Source organism: Pleurodeles waltl, chromosome 2_1 (assembly GCF_031143425.1).
Source record: "Pleurodeles waltl isolate 20211129_DDA chromosome 2_1, aPleWal1.hap1.20221129, whole genome shotgun sequence".
Classification (NCBI taxonomy): Eukaryota; Metazoa; Chordata; class Amphibia; order Caudata; family Salamandridae; genus Pleurodeles; species Pleurodeles waltl.
Window position 1 is genome coordinate 781,444,056 of NC_090438.1, and position 22,315 is coordinate 781,466,370.

The 22,315-nt window shown below is 41.9% G+C and overlaps 1 protein-coding gene across 1 annotated transcript in view; it reads right to left on the reverse strand.

Annotated features, from left to right (window-relative positions):
- Nucleotides 1-1,011: 1,011 nt before the first annotated feature.
- The window catches only part of STMND1 (stathmin domain containing 1), a 73,688-nt gene continuing 52,384 nt past the window's right edge, over nucleotides 1,012-22,315 (reverse strand). Inside the window, exons 3-5 of the mRNA XM_069218451.1 lie at nucleotides 10,761-10,912; nucleotides 2,995-3,129; nucleotides 1,012-1,542 (exon numbers count right to left, since the gene is read on the reverse strand). Coding sequence (XP_069074552.1) covers nucleotides 1,213-1,542; nucleotides 2,995-3,129; nucleotides 10,761-10,912 — 617 coding nt within the window. The 3' untranslated portion in view covers nucleotides 1,012-1,212. The remainder of the gene's footprint in view (nucleotides 1,543-2,994; nucleotides 3,130-10,760; nucleotides 10,913-22,315) is intronic.

Below are 22,315 nucleotides of genomic sequence, written 5' to 3' on the forward strand. Positions count from 1 at the left end.
ATCTGCAAACTTATATATAACCCTGTACATGGTTCCATTGCCTTTGGCTAGGTTCTCACTATAGAAATACCCTATGCAGACATGCATACATGCATGCATAAAAGACAGCTTTCATCTCCTGAACCCTCAATAAACAGAATTTCTACTCTACTTTCTAATTCCCAGAGCAAACGTTATACCTCCATCCTGGTTTCCTTGGAAACAGAAAGAATAGCCCCTTCTCACTCCCTCGGTTAAATCCCTAACATTTCCACCACACTGTATGAACTCTTCTCTGAACCCGCCTCCTCAGTCTGGAACTCTCTGCTCCTGCACACAGAATATCAATGCTACTCAACATGTTTAGGAAACAAGCCAAGAACCATCCCTTTCAAATATTTCTGGACTAACCATCACGCCATAGAGGACCTTGGTAGCTACTGACTCTTTCTCAGCTCCAGTACCATTATACCGCTACTTTTTCAACTGTTTATAAAATGTAACCTGCTTTCTGTTATAGTGTTGTTCTATGTAAAGAGCACTATTACTTAAGGGCCCAAACACACTATATAAATTGTTAAATAAATAAAATGGTGGGATTATAATTTTAATATTTCATCATGTTTATGATAGGGTCATTCTCCTACGAACTGACCTACTCCAACTCCGCTAATTACCTTCTGCTAACATTCCAAGTATTTCAGAATTCCAACCAATCACAGCAAAGTTGTTGAGCCAATTGAATCACAGCTTTACACCGGCTCACTTATCTTTTAAGACAGCGTCACCAACAGCAAGTCGACAAGATCTATTTTCAGTGCAACTCCTCCATTTTCTATCCAATAACATCAAGGATATCATCAACCTCACCAACCATAAAACCATTAGGTGTTGAATGATTCACAGGGGTGTGCTTATAAGTAGCTAGTGGCGTCACAAAACACTTTTAGGCAATTCTGTATTCTGCTAAAACAAATCAAAAAAGTAAATAAGATTTTTGGGTGAAGATCACCTGAAGAAGGAACAAAGGACTGAACTGCTCGTCTAATTTATTTCATCGCTGTCGCTGTGCCACTGTACAATGCCCAGTGACGATAGATAAAGCTAAATACTTTGCTAAAAATGTCATTGGGACTGCAGCCCTTGTAAGGCACGTGGAATGCGGAGAGGCTTGGCAAAGTGTGGCTCAGAGGAAAGTGTTAAAGTGCAAGTACATATAAAAATATATTATGCTTATTCGAATATGTCACTGGCTGAGTCAGCTGCACTGACATTTTGATGATTAAAGGTTTCATCAGCCTCCAGCACACCTAGGTCGTTAACGTCCTCAAACTGACTCCTCCTTTCTTCTTGTTCCAGGGCGGTCTCTAAAAAAGATATATGTTTCTGGGCCTCCCGCTCTTCATCCGTATTCAAGACTGTGGGCTGGCTTCGTGCTGAGGGCCCCTGCTCTTCCTCTGCCATTGAATCGCCCTCTCCCCTGTTTTCTGGAATTGGCCGAAGGGCAAGAGCTGTGAAAGGCCTTTCTGTCCGTAACCTTTTCTTTAGCTCTTCCTCCTTGGTCTGCAAAACAAGGTACAACAATCAAAAATGTAAAGTAGACCTTACTGTGGTTGTCACCAGAGGAGATAACTTGTGCATTTGTACTCATGCAGTAGCTCAATGAGACCTAGCCTCAAACAAAGAAACCCCTATTGGCCAACGCAACATCTTTTCCTTAGATGATTGGAGTCCCATAAAAAGCAAAGGCAGTGGTGGACTTTGTGTTTTCATTTTTTATTTTGTATTGTTTACTAATATCTAAATCTTTACAATTCATACTCTTATATTATTAAAAAATCTAAATTCATATCTGCACAACCCTTAAGGTCTACAATCTAAACTTTAAAATTTCCATCGATATGACAATGAAAATTCGGCTCATACAAAAATGTCTATTAGCGATTCATTTAGTCTAAACTATTCTGCTATTTAGCCACTTTTATAATATAGAGTCCACTCAGTCCGTGAACTGTATCTGTAGCATTGAAAACAGGCTTAGACCCTGGGGCATAACATGTGCCACGGTAGCCATGGTGATGGGGGGAGGGGACACTTCAGAAGGAGCCTGCACCGCCCAAGATCTTCGTAGGTATGTACGGTGGCCAGTCTAAGTGAAATTTGAGCCCATATACCTGGGAAGGGAGAACCAGGGACGAAAGTGTACTCATTCGTAAGGACTAAACCCTTGAACATTAACGCATTTTCGAAATCAATATGTGATATTCTTAAATGAATTTATTTTTGTTAGGTGATAAATGTGGTGTGCCTCGGTTTAGTTTCAAAACAAATTAATTGCATCAAGCGCTAAAATATTATGCAAAACGACCAGGAAAAATAAAAGGAAAAAGGTTTGGTTCCAAAAACTGTCTGACAGTAGACTACATGACGGCTATGTTGCTGCAGTGCTCAGTAGACATGCCTGATGGTAGCTGAGTTTGCGTGTTACTTGCCATACTGCAGACCTTCTACTGAAGTCAAGGTCTATGTATCGGACAATATTTGACCAGCGGAATGATCAGGGTGGAGGGTGAATGCCAATATATTTTCAATTGAAAAAGCTCCTCACCTTCCCAGAATGCTTCTACCCAGGGAGAGGCTGCTCAGAGATAGGAATAGGTGCGTTCTAGTTCGGCATGCGCTCAGATCAATACCTATGTCACAAAATTGATATAAACCACTGTAGGCTTGGATGTATCAATGGAGTCAGCCACAGACTGCTCCATTGAAGTTGGAGGATGGAGGACCAGATGGAGGACCAGACTGACCCTATGGCACCACCTTCTGCAGCGACTGTAAAATTTGAAAAAATTGCTACATAGCGACATACCCTTGCTCACACATCCTTGTTTTAAAACTACTTACTTGCAACACTCCTGACAAAGTCAGCGGGGAGCATGAAGTATGTAGGCAATACTAGAGGACAAGTTTGTTTTCAGCAAATAGCTTACATGTTTTGATGCGAATGTGTGTTACCTTTCGCCTCTCCTCTGCGGCTCTTATTTTATTGTCAATGTCTTCTTTTGTTATCTCCTTCTTCTTCTTTTTTTTGATCTTCATTTTTTCTAATTTTATAGGTGGCCTCTTCAATGGTTTTCGGTTCCCCTCCACCTATGCAAGAAAGTATGCAAATGTGTTATTTGCTTATAAGAGCAGATGCGTAAAATATTCAGAATAATTAAAGTATCACATGACTAATTTATGACGTCTTCACAGGTAAAATCCTGGGAAACATGCAAGTAATATTGCATTAAAGTGTTTCCAATCAGTGTGGATACCACTACCCTACAGGTGAGAGTGTGTGTGATAGTATCAGACAGCGTGATCTTATAAGGAACACAATTGTCAGATCATAATGTCCCTACACTCTATCCAGGGGGCGCAACAAACAATGAACCTGGGGTGTGTCTGGTGTAACTGACAACAATTTCAGCAATGCCCCCAGGTATGTGAGTGCAGGATGTGACTGCGTGGGGATGAACACAGATTTTCCAGGAAGCCAATTTACTTGTAAACTTAGGCAAGCTGCAGAGCAGACGGTTGAGCGGGCTGGTCCTTGGTCATGTCTCTCTTACTGATTGCAAGCAAGGGATTCCTGCAGAAGACCTCAGAATGTAATAACCTTCCCTGGCAAATGGACAGAGACACTAGAGACATAAGGGCTGAACTGTCCAGCATTGGGTTGGGTTAAGCCGTTGAGGGCAGATTTTTCATGGACTGCAGAGAGTTAGACCATCTCCGTACTGTTGGGTGAACACTAGAGAGGAAGAGGTGTTTGAAGTCCAGACTCACTGGATTCCTGCGGGGTAAACTGTAAAATAAAAAATCTTCTCCTATCTCAGCAAAGCCTTAAAACCTTCTTGCTTCAGGAAGACGTCCACACATAAGAGATATGTCTTTGGCAATGGCTCCCAGGAGTTGAAAAGCCCCACCCTGCAAAATTAGACTTGCAGTCTCCCAATAGATGATTTTTTTTAATATCAGACCTAAGTAAACACGATGCTTCACAGACTGGCTCTATTATTCTTGTGTTTTATCACAATCTGACTATGCCTTTTTCTTTCTCCACCTTTCTACTCCCCCATTTAAATTATGAGAGCAGTGGTACATGCATTTTACATCATACATTATTTTCACATTCAACAGTTACTACTTCTATCCAGGGATATCACAAAGGGAGGAAAGAGGGGGCATGAGGCTCCAGGCCTCACACTTTGTTAAGGTACCGAGCACCCACTTAAAATAATAATGTACTTCTATTAAGACAAGCCTACATGTTTATTAATCAAGAGGCAGACAAACAAGGCCATATACCTATACGGCTTAAGGCACTAGAGTTACTGAATTTTTGCTTGTGTTAGAGGATCCTTTTTATACTAAGAAGGAAATTAACCTGGGCTTTTCAATAGTTTTTTGTAGCCTTCATATTATACAATAATACAATTATATTTGTCTGCTTTCCTAATATGAGTTTTTATTGCTTGACCAGAGTATGCTATTATGCATTGGTATTTCACAACTTATATAACACTTTGCCACCTTTGCTGGAGTCTTGGCATAATATCAAGAATTATTAAAGCTGATTAAATAAGCTGAGAGCTTTGAACGTGCTTCAGGTGAGTCAATCGCCCGGGAAGAGATTAAGGCATAGAATGTTTCATGAATGTACACAGCTGTGCAACAGGTTAAATTAATACTCTTTTATCTTTGACTCGGGTGACTGGTAAGACCCTTTACAGAGTTACCATTTAGAAATTACATAATTTCTCGACGCAAACCTTTCAATTAGTTCTGCGAGGCTAAAAGGGTCATCAAACATTACCCCTGGATTTTTTGTTTATTGTCTTTGGAGAATGACATTGCCAGTGACTGATGGGATTGAAGAGAACATTGCAATTGTCCTGTTGAGATTTCGACCCTTAAATACAGCAATTTTGTGAGCCATTTAATGTTAGGAATTTATCTCTCATCCATGATGGATGTCTTGTGGACACTTTTCCAGCACCATAAAATTGTCCTCTTAGTTTCCGAATGTACAGTATTTGACAGTGCAAGACTATAAGGCTATATATGCCTGTGTCTAAGTCAGTGTTTGTCCTAAAGAGGAGGCAGTGCAGCTGAAGACAACAATCAGGGGCATAAAGAAACATGGGGTACTACAAAGTGGAGACCCTTTGGGTGCTGTGGCATAAAGAAACATGGGATACTACAAAGTGGAGACCCTTTGGGTGCTGTGGAAATGCATGAGGAATACCACTTTAGCATTTGGTCAGCTACTACTTTGACTGATTTCAAATGTTCCAGTAGTATTTGTGGTGGCAAAGGAGTAAATTTTTGTTTTAGGGGTGCTTAGAAATTGCGCACAACCCTAGTTTTGTACTTTTAACCAAGAACCCATCTTCTTGGGTAGCGTATTAGACGGGGCACAGGTACCCTTTGTTCAAATGATGGGCATTGTTTACCTATTTCGTATAGTGTACCTATGGTTTGCTTGTGTCATACATTTTGCTCCCCCTGGAGTGACTACAGACAGTGGCTATCATCCTGTTTCCATTGCATTGATTGTCCATGGGTTACTGATGTGCACAAACTGCTTGGGGGGGGGGGTCTTTTTTCAGTGCCATTTTCAAGTAGCAGGATTTTCATTTTGGAAGCATATATAATCTCTCGAAGCTGGGTTTGTATGAATGTTCTTGCAGTCCCTGGTGAACATAATGTTGACGGAGGGAAGAGGCAGGCCTCAAGGCCGCACATGATTAAACTGCTTGGATCTTCTGCTAATATGGGGGAGGAAACTGATTTTTGGTACAATATAGCATATCCGCTGGGAAGCAAACTTGCTTCTGTGAGATGGAAAGAATTAATGGAAATGTGCAACAATTTGATTAGCATTGCAGAAGCGGTGAGTGTTGTATGGACTATCTCTACACTGCAAGGAAGAGGAAGGGGACTGCTGTTTCAGTTAATGTGAGGCGGTTACCCACTCCTTCAGGAAGAAGCCCCACTGTACCAGCTGATGTACAAAGATGGAGGGAAACTGGTGGCCCACAGCTGTACTCCTATTTGAGTGGAGAAACTTTTGCTTTAGTGGGTGTGGTGGAAGGTGGAGGACTCATGCATCAGCTCCCTCTCTGCTTGGAGATCCATGTTGTCACTTTTGTCTCTGGCATATCTCTTTTACCTACGTGCTCTCTCTCTTTCTCTCGACCTAACGTTTTCAGGCGCCACTTTCAGGGGAGGAACTTTGACTTTGTTCTCCCACTATCTTACACCAACCCATGTGTCCATGAGTAGGGTTGATGTAAGAGTTTATTCTCTTGATTTTTCATTGCACTTGCTCAGGAATAGAAGATGCCACTATGAGGCTGCTTCCCCACTACCACTTCAGGGGCCAAAGTGCGTCTGTCTCTTTTGTGGGGGTGGCAGGAGGCGAATTTCAGGTGCCTTCTTTCTTACTCATGTTCAGGAGTCCAAAGTCCCACTGATTCGTTTACTGTTGTGGTGGGACATAGTGTTCATCAGGGGTCTCATTCTCAGGCCAACTCAATATTCCACTGCTCTGTTGCTCAGGGGATGCACCACATATGTCATTCAGATGATTTGAATAATGGTTCACATGGTGAAGTGTCTGGGAAGTGGGTGTACAGGTGAAGTGAAGTGAGCAGGTCAGTTCATGACAAGGAGTCACGTGATGTGTGATGCAGGGAGTCCAAGAAACAGGTGGAGGAGAAGCACATAAGAGAATGTTTTTTTTTTATTATTAAAACAAATAATTAGGGGGAAATTATTGCAGCTGCAAACAGGAAGTTTTGGCAGAATGCAGATTATTATAAAAACACATGGTGTGTACAAGGGGAGGAGAAATCCCAGTAGCATGTGAAAAAATTGCAGAAATATGTCTTTCGGCAAAAACAAATATATATAAGACAAAAGGAAATTATACAATTTATGGTATATTCTATTTAAAATGTGTTGGTACAATGGCACAGTGCAGACAGGGGGAAAACGAAAACCCCTGCAGTCCCTGGGTTGCAAGGGGGCCCCAACCTTCCAAGGGGCCCCCAACTCTTCAGTGGGCCCCCATTCAACCGAAGGCCAATGTACGTCTGTGAAATATGGGAAAACCCAGTGCCCCTCCTCACATTCTGCGGGGGGATCTTTGAAATCTTTGTTTCCAGGATGCCATCTATAAGGATGTGTAATACCAGAAAATAAACCACAAGTGGTACGAGGTCTTAAAGGGGAGGTGGAAGCAATCAGGGCCAGGTTTAGCACTGGTGCTGCCCTGCTCGATAGTCTTTTTTGGTGCCCCCTGATCCCATGACCACCTCCTCGGATTAACCCACTACCATGTGCCCCTCATCTCTACATAGTCCCTCTCTCATACACATTTATTTGTTTTAAAGCACTTGTGTAAAGGCTGGCTTTACTAATCCACTCAGCTATCCACATAAAATATAGTTCTGTTCTTTGCAGCTGGCATATTAACCTTCTACGCTACTTTATGGGGAGTCAAAGCTGCCCCTAAACAAAACTCCCATCTCTCTTCCTAGCAGGAACATTAATCACAGGAGGTATGTTGACATTTTAATTGCTTCCCGAAGGCTGGACTCACAAGGAACTTTTCAGCAAGGGGGTTTTTAAATCATAAGTTTCATAAGTTACTGCTCAACACAGCACCCCCTGAGGTCAGCGCCCCCAATCCAGGTCAGCACCCGGTGCAGCCGCACCGCTCACACCACCATAAAGCCGGCCCTGGAAGCAATGAGGGCCTGCCTCAATGAAAGTGCGTAGTGAAGAGGAGGTACAGGTACAAAAATAGTTAATGACAGCTTTCACTGAGCAGAATAAAGCTCTGCAAGCGGAAGGGAGGTCACAGGAAGTGGGAAATCACACAATAATAAAAAACAAAAAAGTGTGAAAGACGGCGCTGGGTGTCACTAATGGAGAGAAATAGTGATATTTTCAGCAACTGAAAATGTTTGGGAATGATCTTGGCATTTTAATGCTGGCTGTTTTATCGCTAACTGTCTTATCTTCTATTGCATGTAAAGTATAGAACCACTATCATATCTATAATGACCAGATCTCCGGCTGCCATGTTTTCAACAGTTTATTCACATAGAACTGGAATCAGTCTGTAGACATATACCAAAAAGGGAAAAAGCAATCAATTTGAATGACAAACGTACTGTCCCGAAACAGGCGGTTTCAGAGTCACTTTCTTGCAGATACCTAGCTACATTGGTAACGGGTGATGCATCTGAAGGGTTTACACATTTTTTGTTTTTTTATTCCAAACATTCACTATGGGGTACTGTATTTACAAAAGATGAAAGAAGTAAAATTATAAACAATTTTTGGAATGATCCAAGAATTGTAGCACAGTTTTTTGGCACCTGGCTATCGGCCTCAAAAAGTGAAATGTATTTCCTAGGGCTGAAGACTGGGAAGAAATCATAGTTGCACTGTTAGAGAAATCCCCAAGGAGGGATCCGAAGCAGAGGAGGTGTGGTTACATAATTTAGCTATTTTAATTTGTCCATTTACAATCAGCATGAAAGCTATCTCAACATGAAACACGAACCCCGGGCAGTCTAAACTGTGTCCACCAATAAAGTGAAAGAGAATGGACAAGAGCCTTAAAGGACATTCCACATAGTTTGAACTGAATTGTTCAAGGGCAGAAGATACTGTAGAATAATCCATTTTAAAGCATCCTCTACCAATTGTGCTGTTAAGTGAAAGACCGATTTACTTAAGTAAGAGCGAAGGCAGAAAAATCTCTACATAGTCTCTTTCATCTGCTAAAATATTAAATCAAAAAGACACACATGGCAGAAAGGTAACCAAAAGATGAAGGGCTGATTATCGAATGAATGGGTCACTTAGTCAGAAAGAGGTTTATTTTAGAGATGTGGTACGGAAATTAAGTAAAATGTAAAATCCAAGAATTGTGACATACGTCAAACGCAAAGAACATCCATGCTGAATTTAGGTTTAGTGGTATTTCGTTTTAGAGATTGGTGGGACTTTTCCTCGTTGGTGGCACAGAGGCAGTCCCATGGGCAGTGAGCCTCAGCCAGGGAAAGCACCTTCAGATAAAGCAGATTGTTATTGATGTTGTAGTGGATAGAGATGTCTGTTGCTTGTAACATCTCTTCCCAGTCTCTCCTTGTCGATATTACCTAGTTTGTGGGTTCCACTGAACACTTTGCTTGTCGTGGTGTACTGCACACTTCACGTGCAAGTATGCCCTGTATGCTGACCACAAAGGCACATGCTACATAAACACACACCAATTACTACCCACCAAATGAATCAAAGCTAATCAAGCACCTTCGTGACATCATCCTCCATCTGAATCAAAGCTGCCTCTGTGCCACGGTTAGAAGCTGGTGAAAAGTGAAGTGATATTGGCATTGCTGAGTTACTTCTTAGGACACATATTTTGGAAAGACAGATTGGTGTGATCATTTATCTCAACTGAATGATTAAGGATTGGCTTTTATAGGAGTCACAAACCCTGCCCAGTCTTATAAGGAAAAATAAATTTCCCTTCAGATACAACATATTGACCAATGGAATTGAGGAGGCAACAGCTGTGAGGATAATTCTTACAAAGGATGTGAGATGTGGAAATCATAAGAACGCACTATATTGAAAGTTATAAAATAAATAATGTCAGATAATAAAAAGCAAAATGAAGTCTCTCTGCAATATGGCAGGTCTTCAGTTGCAAATGAGGGTGCAGGTTGAAATTAGGAGGGTTTTTAGCAAGGGCGCTGTGAAAGCACTGCAAATTTCCCAGATGTTGCCTGAGCGAAACACATTTTTTCACTTTCTATGCCCTAGGGATAGAGAAATGAATGGGGTTGAAATGAAAGCTGGGCAATGTTTGACAAGCAAGACACCCCTATAGGTCTATAGAGGGCCATGGAAATAGAGTACTGAGAATTAGCATCGTTAGTATATATGAGTTACTCTGTTCACTTGAATTTCAAAGCAAGAGCTCAATATTAGTGCCTCGTCCAAAAATATAAGACACTGCTTTTCTATGCAACTAATCAACCCCTGCTCTGTGCAAAAAAGAGTCAGAATATCAATGGGCTGAAGACCTTGTCTAGTATGAAATGGTTAAGGAATTGTTGCACCTCACAGCAGTGTAAGGAACTGTAGTGGTAGAGAAAGGGATCTGAGTAAGATTACCTCAATAATTTCTTGGGAGTGAATGAAATCATTGCAATTTTCAATCGTGTCTTGTGAGATTCCAAAAGCAGAGTTTTTATAACTTGTTAATGTCAAATATTTTGAAGACGATCAAAAATAGATAGAGCCTGTTTTTTTTGCCAATTTCTCATTAAAGTTTATGTCTTTTGTCGTACATGCATGTATTTTCATATTGGAAAGCACATTAGGGAGTGCCTTAAGTGAAGGAACCTCTGAAGTTTATTATATAGAACCAATACTACATAGTGGTACCAATACAGACACATGTTGCAAACTGAAAAAGCTAATTTAAGTGGGAATGTGTTGACACTAGGAATAGCCTCAGCAATTTATTTTGCCTCCTGAAACTTCATACACTATGACTGTGACCAAAATATGAGTGCTTACTTTAGCACGACACAAAAAAGACAGCCTCCATTGAGCTTGTTGTTCTTTATTTCTACTGTAAAAATCAAGTTTTTTCTTCACTCACTGTCAAGCGTCAAGGTGCTTAAGTGCGCTACTCTACTTACCATGACATCAAAAGCTTCTCCATTTCTTACAAACTTAGGTTGGGTTTGTATTATTCCTTGCATCATGAGCTCCTCTAGGATGTCTGATGATTTCGCTCTTTCCTGGGGAGGTCCTTGGTGACTGGTAAATCCGCCGCCAAATAATGAGCGCTCTAAAAATGAAAGAGAGACAACTGCTTAATGTGGACATCATGGGTTTGGTTGTTTAATGAGTATTGGCCAGGGTTGGGCATATCACTTTAAAACTTGGCTAGTTATGGACTACTCTAATATAACTAAATCCCAGACACAAGAATAAAGGTGAATTTTTAAACGAGGGAAAAACATGAATGCAGAATAAGTACACAGTTGCTCTTGTTAACTGAAACAGTTTTGTTTATGATTCAGAGCCATTTAAACTCAGTCATTAAACTTCAAAAGATTGTGGGGCTTCTGAAGAATGGACAGGAGGCTACTGCTGGTGTTGAGAGGAGGAAACAACGATGCTAACTCGACTTCTCTTTATAGAATAGATGGTTACAACGCAAGAGAGCTGAATCCGCATTATTTACCAGTGTGGTTTCTTCGTTGACTATGGCCCTGATTACAAGGTAAGGCCTAAATTCCAATCCTGGTACACAGATCGAATGTATGAGCAGTGCAATTTTCTCTAATGGATTCATGGCAGGTCAAACATGATGAAATATATCAGTGGAAAATCCACAGAAAAAAAAACCCCCAAAACCCAGAATTTGGTATTTTAAATCTAAATTCTGCATGTTATGCCTCATTTTCAATTTGGAAACTCAGAATAGGAGGTATTTACCAACATCGGGTAAACATCTTACCAACAGGTAATCAGGTGATGGTATTTACCAGGTGTAGTAAATATCCTACAGTATTTGCACAGCTCATTATACAGACCCACACCTATGTACTCCACTGCCAGAGGTGATATTTACCTCAACTGAGACGACTAACTAAGGGAGTAAACTCTTTGTAGCACTATGGCGACCAGGGCCTTACCTAGACACAACAGATAAACTCTGGGTTAAGGCAGGCATTGCCGGTTAGCTCTTGAACTCTGGTTCAGAGGGCTGTAGAACCATTTGCTCTGTTCAATTAGCTCTCGGTCCCAGCAGAGTTTTCTTTCTAGGTGTCGAAAAGATATATCACGCATAATGATCTACTATCTCACATGATAATTTGCAAATCATAATGTAGTCACCCTTACCCCGAATTTTTTTTAAGTTTTCGTCCCAAAACCGAGATACCAGCAGAAGAAGTAGGTATGAAGGTTTTTAATGTTGATAATTAATATTGCAAATTCTAAAAGCAGTGCCCCTTTAAAGATAATGACTATGTCAGCGACAGACCTTTCTCAGACCTGTTCAACAATCACAGAATCATCGCACCCTGTTTTGGGCCTCTCACTGATGCATTTGACTTGCTTTGTCATTTAAAGACCTCAGTCAGTGTCAGAACAGTGTATGGTGAGGTCAATCGGATCACGCTTATCTTTTCATTTTCTAGCAGCTTTTGCACGATGACAATTTGTCTGAACTCTGCAACCTTTTCCTTGCCACCAGTTGTCAATTGTAGAGCACATTGTGGCCAGTTCGGTATACTGGACTGAAATAGTTTGTTTTAATCAACTCACAATGTAGTGAAATAAAGATGGGTTTTCTGAATGATGAGCACATATGCAGTCACCAATAAAAGGTCACTAAGGGCCATATTTATGACTCAGTTTGCATTGCGTTTGCGCTTGCGTGGCTAAATATATCTCGAGTAATGAGTTTCCCAAGGGTGTTCCCAAGCAACTCCTATGGTTTATGATGCATTTCCAAATTTACCAGAACTGGTAAATCTGGCAATGCGCCAAAAGATATGCCTTTCCAGAAGAGGCATAACAAGGAGAAATATCTTTAGTTCTCCTCAATTTTTCCTCTTTCTATGTGTGCTGTATTCTGCAGCACATATAGAAAAAGGAAAAAGTCCCTCAGGGTTGTTTTGTGCAGCCCTTTCCCAGTGGCGCAGTCGGTGCACTGCACTGTGCCATTTGTTCGTACATATGCCACTACATATGTCAATATTTCTTATACATGTTCATTGTAACTCGAAATACTGACCTGACTGGCCAGCCTGCCACTAGTTTCGGGTCGTTGAGGAATCGCAAATTGCAATTTCTACCCTGTAGAAATCACAATTTGTGATTCCCAGACAGGAAATCCCAAGAGGGATTTCCTATTTTCAATTCTTATTCTGATGTGCCATGCATTTCCTAAATGCGACTTGGGTATTTAGAAGATGCAAATATCATCGACTTGAAGTCGATGGTACCCAGGTGCAATTTCAACAAAGCACCCCAAAATGCCTTTTTTAATTGCAATAGGGCACACACATGCACTTTGCGCATACATATGCTCTACAGGTGCACCCCTATTTTTGGGGTTCACCAGCGGGCACCTTTTGCCCTTTCCATCCATGGTTTTGCATTTCCTAAATAGCAATTTCCTAATAAGAAATCGCTGTTTGGGAAATGCAAAACGGGCCCACCTACTCAAATGCAATGGGATTTCTTAATAGAAATTGCCTAACAGTGATTTCTGCTTTAGAAGAATCGCTATTAGGAAATCAGTATCTTTGTACATTGTATTTTGCATTTTTTTAATAGCAATTTCTATGAAGTTGCTATTTAAGAAATGCAAAATTGTATGCTTGTACATCTGGCCCATAGCTTGTTAGCAATTTACAACTACTTAAGAGAAACTGCGTTTAGAGGTAGGTTTTTGGCTTTGTGCAAGCATTATATATAAGAGATATGCATGCACTGTAAGAATGTCAGGTGTTTCCATATGGATGCGTATATAGATGAATAACAATTTAAATAGCACTTGCTAATTGTTTTTACACTGCTACTCGTCCCACTATATGGTGTCAGACCACTTTACATCACACGCACACATTATAGATTGACAATAAATCATATAATGGTGTAGTGTAAATTAGAGTATAGGATGTTACATAACACAAAGAGGGTTTCTAAGTGTAAGAGTCATACATCGTCTTCAGTTTAAGGGATAATGGGCTAAGATTGTATGGCGGCGATTTAAAACAAAACACAGCGCTTGGTGTTGTCCTATATTATTACCCAAAAAAAACCTTTTTAGCAGCCTTATAACAACACATTGAGAAAAATCAATAAGGTTTGTAACACATGCCTTGCAATTTACATGGAGGTCCTTGATCCCGGTACATAGCTCACTGTGTTATATTAGAAGAATTGCAATTTATGAACTTTAAGTAATAAAAGGATCTCTGGGTCAAAGCCAGTGACCCACTTACCTATCTACATAACATAGGGCCAGATGTAGCAAGATTGCAAATTGCGACTTGCAATTTGCGAGTCCATCCGACTCGCAAATTGCAAGTCGCAATTTGCAATGCAGTACGGTGTCTCAGACACCGACTGCGACTCGCAATGACCCACCTCATCAATATTCATGAGGTGGGTCGCAAATTGCGGCCCCATAGCGAGTAGAGGCACTCGCAAACATGGAGGCCTGCTGTCGTCAGCAGACCTCCATGTTCGTGACTGCTTTTAAATAAAGCAGTTTTTTTTTTTAAAGTGTAGCCCGTTTTCCTTAAGGGAAAACGAGCTGCACTTAAAAAAAAAAACGAAACCTTTAGTTTCGGTATTTTTTCAGGGCAGGGAGTGGTCCCTTGGACCACTCCCTGCCCTGAAAAAATAATTTTGGGTCCAGTCACAAAGTGGAAGGGGTCCCATAGGGACCCCTTCCAATTTGCGAGTGGGTTACCATCCACTTGAAGTGGATGGTAACTGCGATGCCATTTGCGACCGCGTACGCGGTCGCAAATGGTATTGCATACCACTCAGACTCGCAAATAGGAAGGGAACACCCCTTCCTATTTGCGAGTCGGAAATGCATTTTGCGAGTCGGTCCCGACTCGCAAAATGCATTTCTGCATAGGAAACTCACATTTGCGACTCGCAAACGGCAAATTTTGACGTTTGCGAGTTGCAAATCGTTTCCTACATCTGGCCCACAATCTGCTATCTGCATGTTACACCATGAGCTTTGCAGCAGGCACATAAACCCTCTATGGTACTTTATGAGTCAAAAATGTGACTAAACAAACGACAGATCTCTAAACCAAGTGCAGTAACCACAACAGTTAGGCTACTATTATGAATATTTCCTGAGATTTATGGGCACACAATGCTTTCTGCACAGGTGCCTTTACCTGCTAAGATATTTTAAAATACAGCCTTTGCAACCGATTAAGATAGTACAGATTTATTATGTAATTTCTCCTAGGTGCCAATTTCTTTGTGACTATCTTTATTTCAAAAGGTAAGGGTAAGATGTACATCCTTTTGTTTTGTGACTTGCAATTTGCGATACGTTTGGGAATCACAAATTGTGAGTCGAAAAACAAAATGTACAACTGTGTTAAGTACACGGTATGCGATTCTCAATGGAGTCACAAATGACCTGCATCATCAATATTCATGAGGTAGGTTGCAATTTGTGACCCCATTAGGAATGGCCACACTCACAGGGATGGTGACCTGCTGGGGACAGAAGACCACCATGTCTGTGAGTGCTTTTTAAATAAAGCAGTTTAAAAAAAAATGCTGCACATTTTCCTGAAAGGAAAAATGGATGCATTTCAAAAATAAAAATAAAAAGTATTCTTTTCAATTTTTCAGAATAGGCAGTGGTCCGGGGGCCACTGCCTGCTCTGAAGGAATATTTTTTCCTTGGGAGCCCATTCTCATTTGCGAATGGGTTAACACCAATTTGAAAATCGTGTTAACTGCAATTGTTTTGCGACTGCATTCAGGGTCACAAAACAATCATACATACCATTCAGGTTCAGTATTTGGAAGGGATGCCCTGATGATACCCCTTCCTAATATCGAATTGCAAAACTCAAATTGTGATTCTGTAACAAGTTACTGAATCAGAATCTGGGCTTTGTACATCCCCAAAAACATTTTTCTAGTCGCAACAGTTTGAGACTAGAAAAATGCTTTGTTCATGTGGCCCTAAATGTATAAGTTGACTGACTGCTTTTTATGACCCTCTTTTTGTTGCCCTCCTTGACCAAGAAATGTATGGGTTCCCAGATTAAAGCTCTTCCAATTCCAGCACTATCCATGACCCCCAAACAAACAAGCGTGCTGAGGCAGTTGCTGATGTCCTGGGGTGTTCTCACACACCTTAATATACATCTCCTGCTCGGAGCCTCCAAAGACGAGCTGGAAACGGGTCTGTGCACTGCTTTCCAGCTGCCGTCTCTGCCACTGTGCGATATCGGCTCCGATATCGGCTCCTGATTGGGTAACGGGTGAAGGGAGCTGATGTCACGTGAAGTACGGTGGCCCTGTATGAGTTGGCAGGTCTGCAATACAGCGGGGAAAGGCTTCTATCCCCGGCCAAGCTTGTTGGTCTACTCAAACCTGCCTTTAGACTCTAATGATTTCATAAACATTTGAGTTCACATGTCCAGCCATTGAAAGCGGGGTGCGGCCATTTACAGACACTGTAATGACAGGCTGTAGTGCTGATCGATGAGTAGATACTGTAGAGGGGCAACATAGCAGCTTTGCGTTTATTTGCAAAGTGCAGTTCTCTTGTCGTCTGACAAAGGAATTTCTTGCTAATTATAACTTCACCTCACAATTGGGACAGTGACTATCCTTTTACAGCCAGGGGTTCATCTGTTGTCACAACAGAAGGTGCAAACACCCTGCACGTGCAGTCATTTCAAAGGCACTGTCTCTCAAAGGATCCTTATGTAAAAGCTGCCCTAGCAATTGTACACAAAAGACATTGCGATCATTCTGTTGTAACTTCGGCTCGTTGCAACAAACAACAGACAGTGGAAAAAACGCTTCTGGCTCTGCTTATAAAGCATTTTGCTTGCGAGTGCATGCTAATGGTTGAAGGGTATTTTTTTTTCTTTCTGTGCCGTTGTGCAAAAAAAAGCTTGTGTGTGGAAAGCTTTCGACATGATGCAACTGGAAACAACATAAGAAATGTACTTCAATGGATTTGTTAATAAAAAATAATACTTTCAGATAAGGAATATTTGCCATGCTCGGTTTTTTTTCACGACTTAGTTAAACTCCTCTGAAGTAGTTTATGGTTTCATTTAAATCCTTTGTTTTCACAGAGTGATCGATATTTATTAACTCATGAAAACGCTGGAAAACAGCTGCAAATTGCTCCCAGCTATGATGGACAAAAGGAGGGCTGATGGCCCTTTAAATTCGCCCATTATTTTGGGCACATCAGGTGGAGAAATAAACTGCCTGCATGTTGCTGCTCCTAACAGACTACTTGCCAGCGCTGCTGATTTTGTCCCTGTGCTGGCAAATTACAACCGAGACCAATTCAGCATTTTCACTAGGGCCAACTGAAAAATAGCTGCTGGCTTAAGAATCTGTTTGGTTCCCCCTTTAGTTCCAGCACTGGTATGGAGGGAGGTAGGTGTGGGGAGAGGCAGACGTGCCCTTTTGGTAGTTCTCTGCAGGAGGCTCACCCCTCCAAGGCCTCAACTTCAGCAGCAGCTCCTCCGCTATGGTGGAGGAGCGTCACTCCCCCCCCCCCCCCCCCCCCAACGAGCAGCAGAAGTTGCAAACCTTTTACAGGAAAGGATAATAAACTATGTTTATTATCCTTTTGTTGTGGCCATGTGAGATGACAGAGAAGAGGAGAAGAGAGGAGTGTACTGTGCTCTTTCCAACCTGGCACTGGGTTGCCGGCCTGGAGAGAGCAGGCACAGGCTGCCAGTCTGCCTGGGAGCACCCTGGCTGGGTGCTCCCAGTCAATCCTAACACTGCTCTGAGCAACATCAGGATTGGCTGCAGGGCAGGCTGGGAGCATGTGCCTGCTGAGGAGATGGAGGAGCAGCGGCCCGGAAGTAAGTTTTAATTTTTTTATAAAAAAATTCCGAATTTGTCTTTGTTCCCTCATCCCCAACCCCCGCACGCCGTCCCACCCCTTCAAAGCGAAGCGAGCCGCGATTGCTTGTCCCGCTCCTCCAATGTAAAAATATTTTTTTAAGTAGACAGATCTGCTATTGTCTACAGGCCAGAGAATAAGTGACACGCTAGCACTCAGAGAATGTCAGGAGATGCAAAAAAAATCAGAATAAATGTGCTGAAAGTGCTTTCTGGTCTTTTTCTGTATTTGAAGAAAAGCAGGTGGTAAATGTATGAGGAGTTTCTGTGTGGAGATGGGGAAGGGATAGAGGTGTGGAAAGTAGGGGAGGGAATGGGTAGATAAGGTCTGGCAGGGGAGCATTGAAAGCACCCCTCTCTACAGCAAAAAAACAAGCATTTGCAATGCAATAGGTCTCGCATTTTCTTGAGTTATAGCTATTGGCATTGTAAATTCAGAACTGGACTTTTCTTGTCACATAATTTGGGCAACCCTGCCTCATAATTTCATCGTTTCCTGCCATGTTTGATAGTCACTAGCTGCTACTGACATCAGAAATGTCTAAACAGAAATTGGAAAATAAGGTCGGAAAAGTGTTTCTTTTTATTTCTTTATATTTTATATATTTCTATTTATCTCTTTTTATTTTAACAGAATGAAAAGTCTTGCAAGAGTTCTTGCCTCGCATTTCAACAAAGCTCTAATGAAGTTAACAATAGCGGAGCAGCTCAAGAAGATTTATGGCCCCAATAAAGGAGATAAGCAATGCCCTGTGTGCTATGTTGTGAGTGCTGGCAGGAAGGTGCCCTGGAGGGACAGACTCATTCACAGCATTGCTTCTAGGTTTAGTCACATTCTACCAGAAAGGGCATAGTGTGGCTTTCGTGAGCAGTGAGCTAAACAAACATGTGTTGCTTTTGTAAAATAAGCTTATTTTAGGAGCCAGAGGTAAACAAGGACAGCACTGGAATAAAGCCAAAACAAATGTCAGCGACATGGGCGGAGATGGGAGGAACGGAATTTTGCAATAGAACAGGCATCTACCAGCCTAAAACACCCACAGTGAAAAGGCAGCAACATAGAAAGAACAAAAGCAGTCTGTCACAGCAACAGATAAAGAAACCAAAGTGAAATAATACAGTAGTTGGTCACTGCTCTGAAACAGAAAAAGGAGCGAGAAAAAGGCAGAACTGACCACTAGCGAGCAAGATTTTTTAAAGGACACTGCAACCAACAAATTAAATCACTTTAAGCCATAAGGAGGATAATAAAAGTATACATGAGGTTTAATGCTTATGCTCCACCTAAAAATGGGCGATGGGGCTTGGCTGCTTCTTCAGCCAAAGCCTCATGCAATTTAACAGATGCAGTTACTGCCTGGTAAAATCAGGACCTGTTTTCCAACACATGGGAAAACTGAATGCGAGTACACTGGCCAATACATGATAAGGCAGCACAGAATCAAATACAGATGACTGGGGTTTTGTCTGCCACTTCACAATTGTTTTTGGAAACCAATAGCGTTTTGCCAATGCACTCACAAAAATGTTATTCAAAAGTGATACTTGAACAGAATCACAATATTTGAAATATTGTACACAATTATTAAACCAAAAGATTACCTTGAGCATCAACACTTTTAAGAGGATATTACACCCCTGACTGAGCAGGATGCACATAAATAGGTCACAATAAAGAGTATACTTCCTCAATGGAATCAAGTTGACCTATAACCACAGCTATATAAGCATCCCGACTCCAGTCTTTCTCTTTACCTGTTTTTTCAACATCCTGAATCCATAACTCTCAAGTTAACCTCCCTTTCAGTGACAGGTAAAGAGCTATGGGCACTGAGCAAAAATAGCTATGGATCAAATTTCACCCTTTACAAATGTTGTACAACAAACCACAGTATTACATTGGAAACTTTACGAATTGTCATTCACTGAAACTGTTTGTTATTGAGAATATTGAATTCAAACCCATAACTTTCACACAGTGGCGTAACAAAACTTGAGGGGGCCCCCTGCAAAGTACATGGAGGGCCCCTCCACTGTTCTTATTCAGGAGCCCTCAGGCCCAGGTTCTGTGCTAAGGGGCCCCACCCCGCACTGTGGAGGCTGGGGGGGCCTTTGCTACACCACTGCCTTCACAGTGAAAATCTAAGGCATTAACCACTAAGGGCCAGATGTATGAAAGCATTTTGCATTCGCAAACGGTGCGAATGCCCGTTTGCGAATGCAAAATGCCATTTCAGAATGTATTAAATACATTCTGAACGCAATTTTAAGGAATCGCTAAAATAGCGATTCCTTAAAATTGCGACCCTGTTTAGAGAGTCGCAAATTGCGACTCTCTAAATTAGAAATCGCAAATAAGGATTCCTTGTTTGCGATTCTTTAGCACATGTATGAAGCAATTCCTAAATGCGATTTGGGCATTTAGGAATCGCTAATTACCACCAAGTTGAACTTGGTGGTAACCATGTGCAAAATTTAACAATGCATTTAAAAAGCATTTTTAAATTGTACATGTAAAGCACACATGCCCTTTTGGCATGCGTGCACCTTACATGTCCCATAAAACAATTTTGGGGTGCAGCAGAGTGGGCCTTAGGCCCCCAGCACCCTGGGGTTTTGCATTTCCAAAATTGCGATTTCTGGTTCAGAAATCGCAATTTTGGAAATGCAAAAAATTTGCAGATATGGGTGCGAATGGGGCCGGTATCGCAATTTGCGATTCGGTAATAGCATTTGCGATTTTTAAGAAATCGCTATTACCGATTTGCAAATGTGATACATGGCACTTTGCGAGTCGGAAATAGCGATTTCTTAAAAATCGCTATTTCCGAATCGCAAAATTCCTTGATGATACATATGGCCCTAGGTTACAATCTTTTTACTTCCCCACAACACCCCTTAAATCAGGATATGCCCTTCAGAAGCTCTTGCTTGATTAAAAATTGTGAGCGCGAGCAGGTTCTCTTATGAATACAGCCAGAAACACTGTGCGCCCTCAGTTATAGATAAGGTACACTGTCCTTAAAATGCCCTAAGGCTGACACCAAATGATCGGTGCCACGCAGATTTAAGGAACAGGAGACTGTGCTCCTAAATGATGCCCCTCCGCCACTGCCAAGAAGACCAGTGCAAGGGGAGGAGGACCGTTATGCAACGGACAGACTGCTGAAGGCAGGTGGAACTCACCAGCAGGTCCAGGTGCCAGGAAGCAGGGGGAGCATCGGAGGTCGGCAGGTGCATCGAGAAGAGCCAGTAAGGCCACCCTAAGGTTAAGCATATCCAGTGTGACCCTGCTGCCGGGTTATCCAGCCACCACCTGGCGCCATTAGCCACGCGTGAAATTTGAAAAATGCGACAGTAGTGGTCGTTGAACTTCCCACCGTCTCCCGGGGAAAGCCTGCATCGGTACCTAAGGTCCACCATGGCGTGGCCCCCTCTTTTTACATTCTGAATTTTGTTAGGAAATGCATCTTTTAAGAAGCGCACCACTCCCCTAGCAAGTTTGCTATTTTGTTAGCTGCCAGAATTATTGTGCAAAATAAAAAAGAAAACACAAGGCAATATTATTTTCCGGTTATTGTGCTTTCTGCAAAAACCTTTCCCTGAGTAAACATGTGCACAACAATATGTGTTAACATATTCTAAAAACAAATGCTTGAAAACACGCAACTAGTTACGCTATATTTGGATAAGCGACAGTGAGGTTATAAATACCGTTCTGCAGAGTACGCCTTAATTAATCCCATGTGGCTGTATGGAAGTGGACTCGCTATGCATCTGGCACTAACTTTTATTCCACTTTCTACAGTAGCTGAAATGCTCATGAATGCGCTCAAGGAGTCACGCCTGTCAATGACAATTTTGAAAAAAGTAAAATAAACTTTTGCAGCAGTTTCTAGTTAGTGCACATTTTGCTTTGATGCACATTGCCAGTGTCACAGCTGCTCACATCTGCAATTTCTTTTTAAACCAGTGTGACAGTATTAGTTTAGAAATATCGATCTGCGAGGCAAGTGAAACTGATGAAGCCAATGGCTTGTTAAATCGCTTCCTATATGTGAGAGCCACTCTGTTTTCTAGCTCTGAAGGCACTGCATGTGCTATAAAGTAGAGCCGGGCGAGCCACTGAAGGATGGGGCCAGAGACCAGGCTCTGGCTCCGCTTCAGATCCCCCTGGACCCTCGAGCTCATGTAGGTTCTGCCTCCCTTGCCACCCTTCTCTTATTGTGCAATCCTTTGCTTTTCAGACAATCATTCCCTATCCCCGCTGCAGAAGAAGTGCTGCCCAGACTGGCCTTTACACAGAGTGGAGAAAGTGAAGAGCAATAAAGCTCATCGGCATGCAGTCTCCTCCAGCAGGGGACAAATACAAATGCAACAAGCATTGGCAAAGCCAAAAGGTCTCAATGTGTTTTGCCATGTTATACACCAGTATGGCTGCTGTCCAGCAAGGCTGGAAGTTAGTGGTGTTGAGTGTCAGAGAGGAGTGGGAGGAGTAAAGTGTCACAGAGTTGAGTAGAGGGGAGTAGAGGTCAGTGTTTCAGTGGCAGAGAGTGTCGTAGAGTGGTGTGGGGTAGAA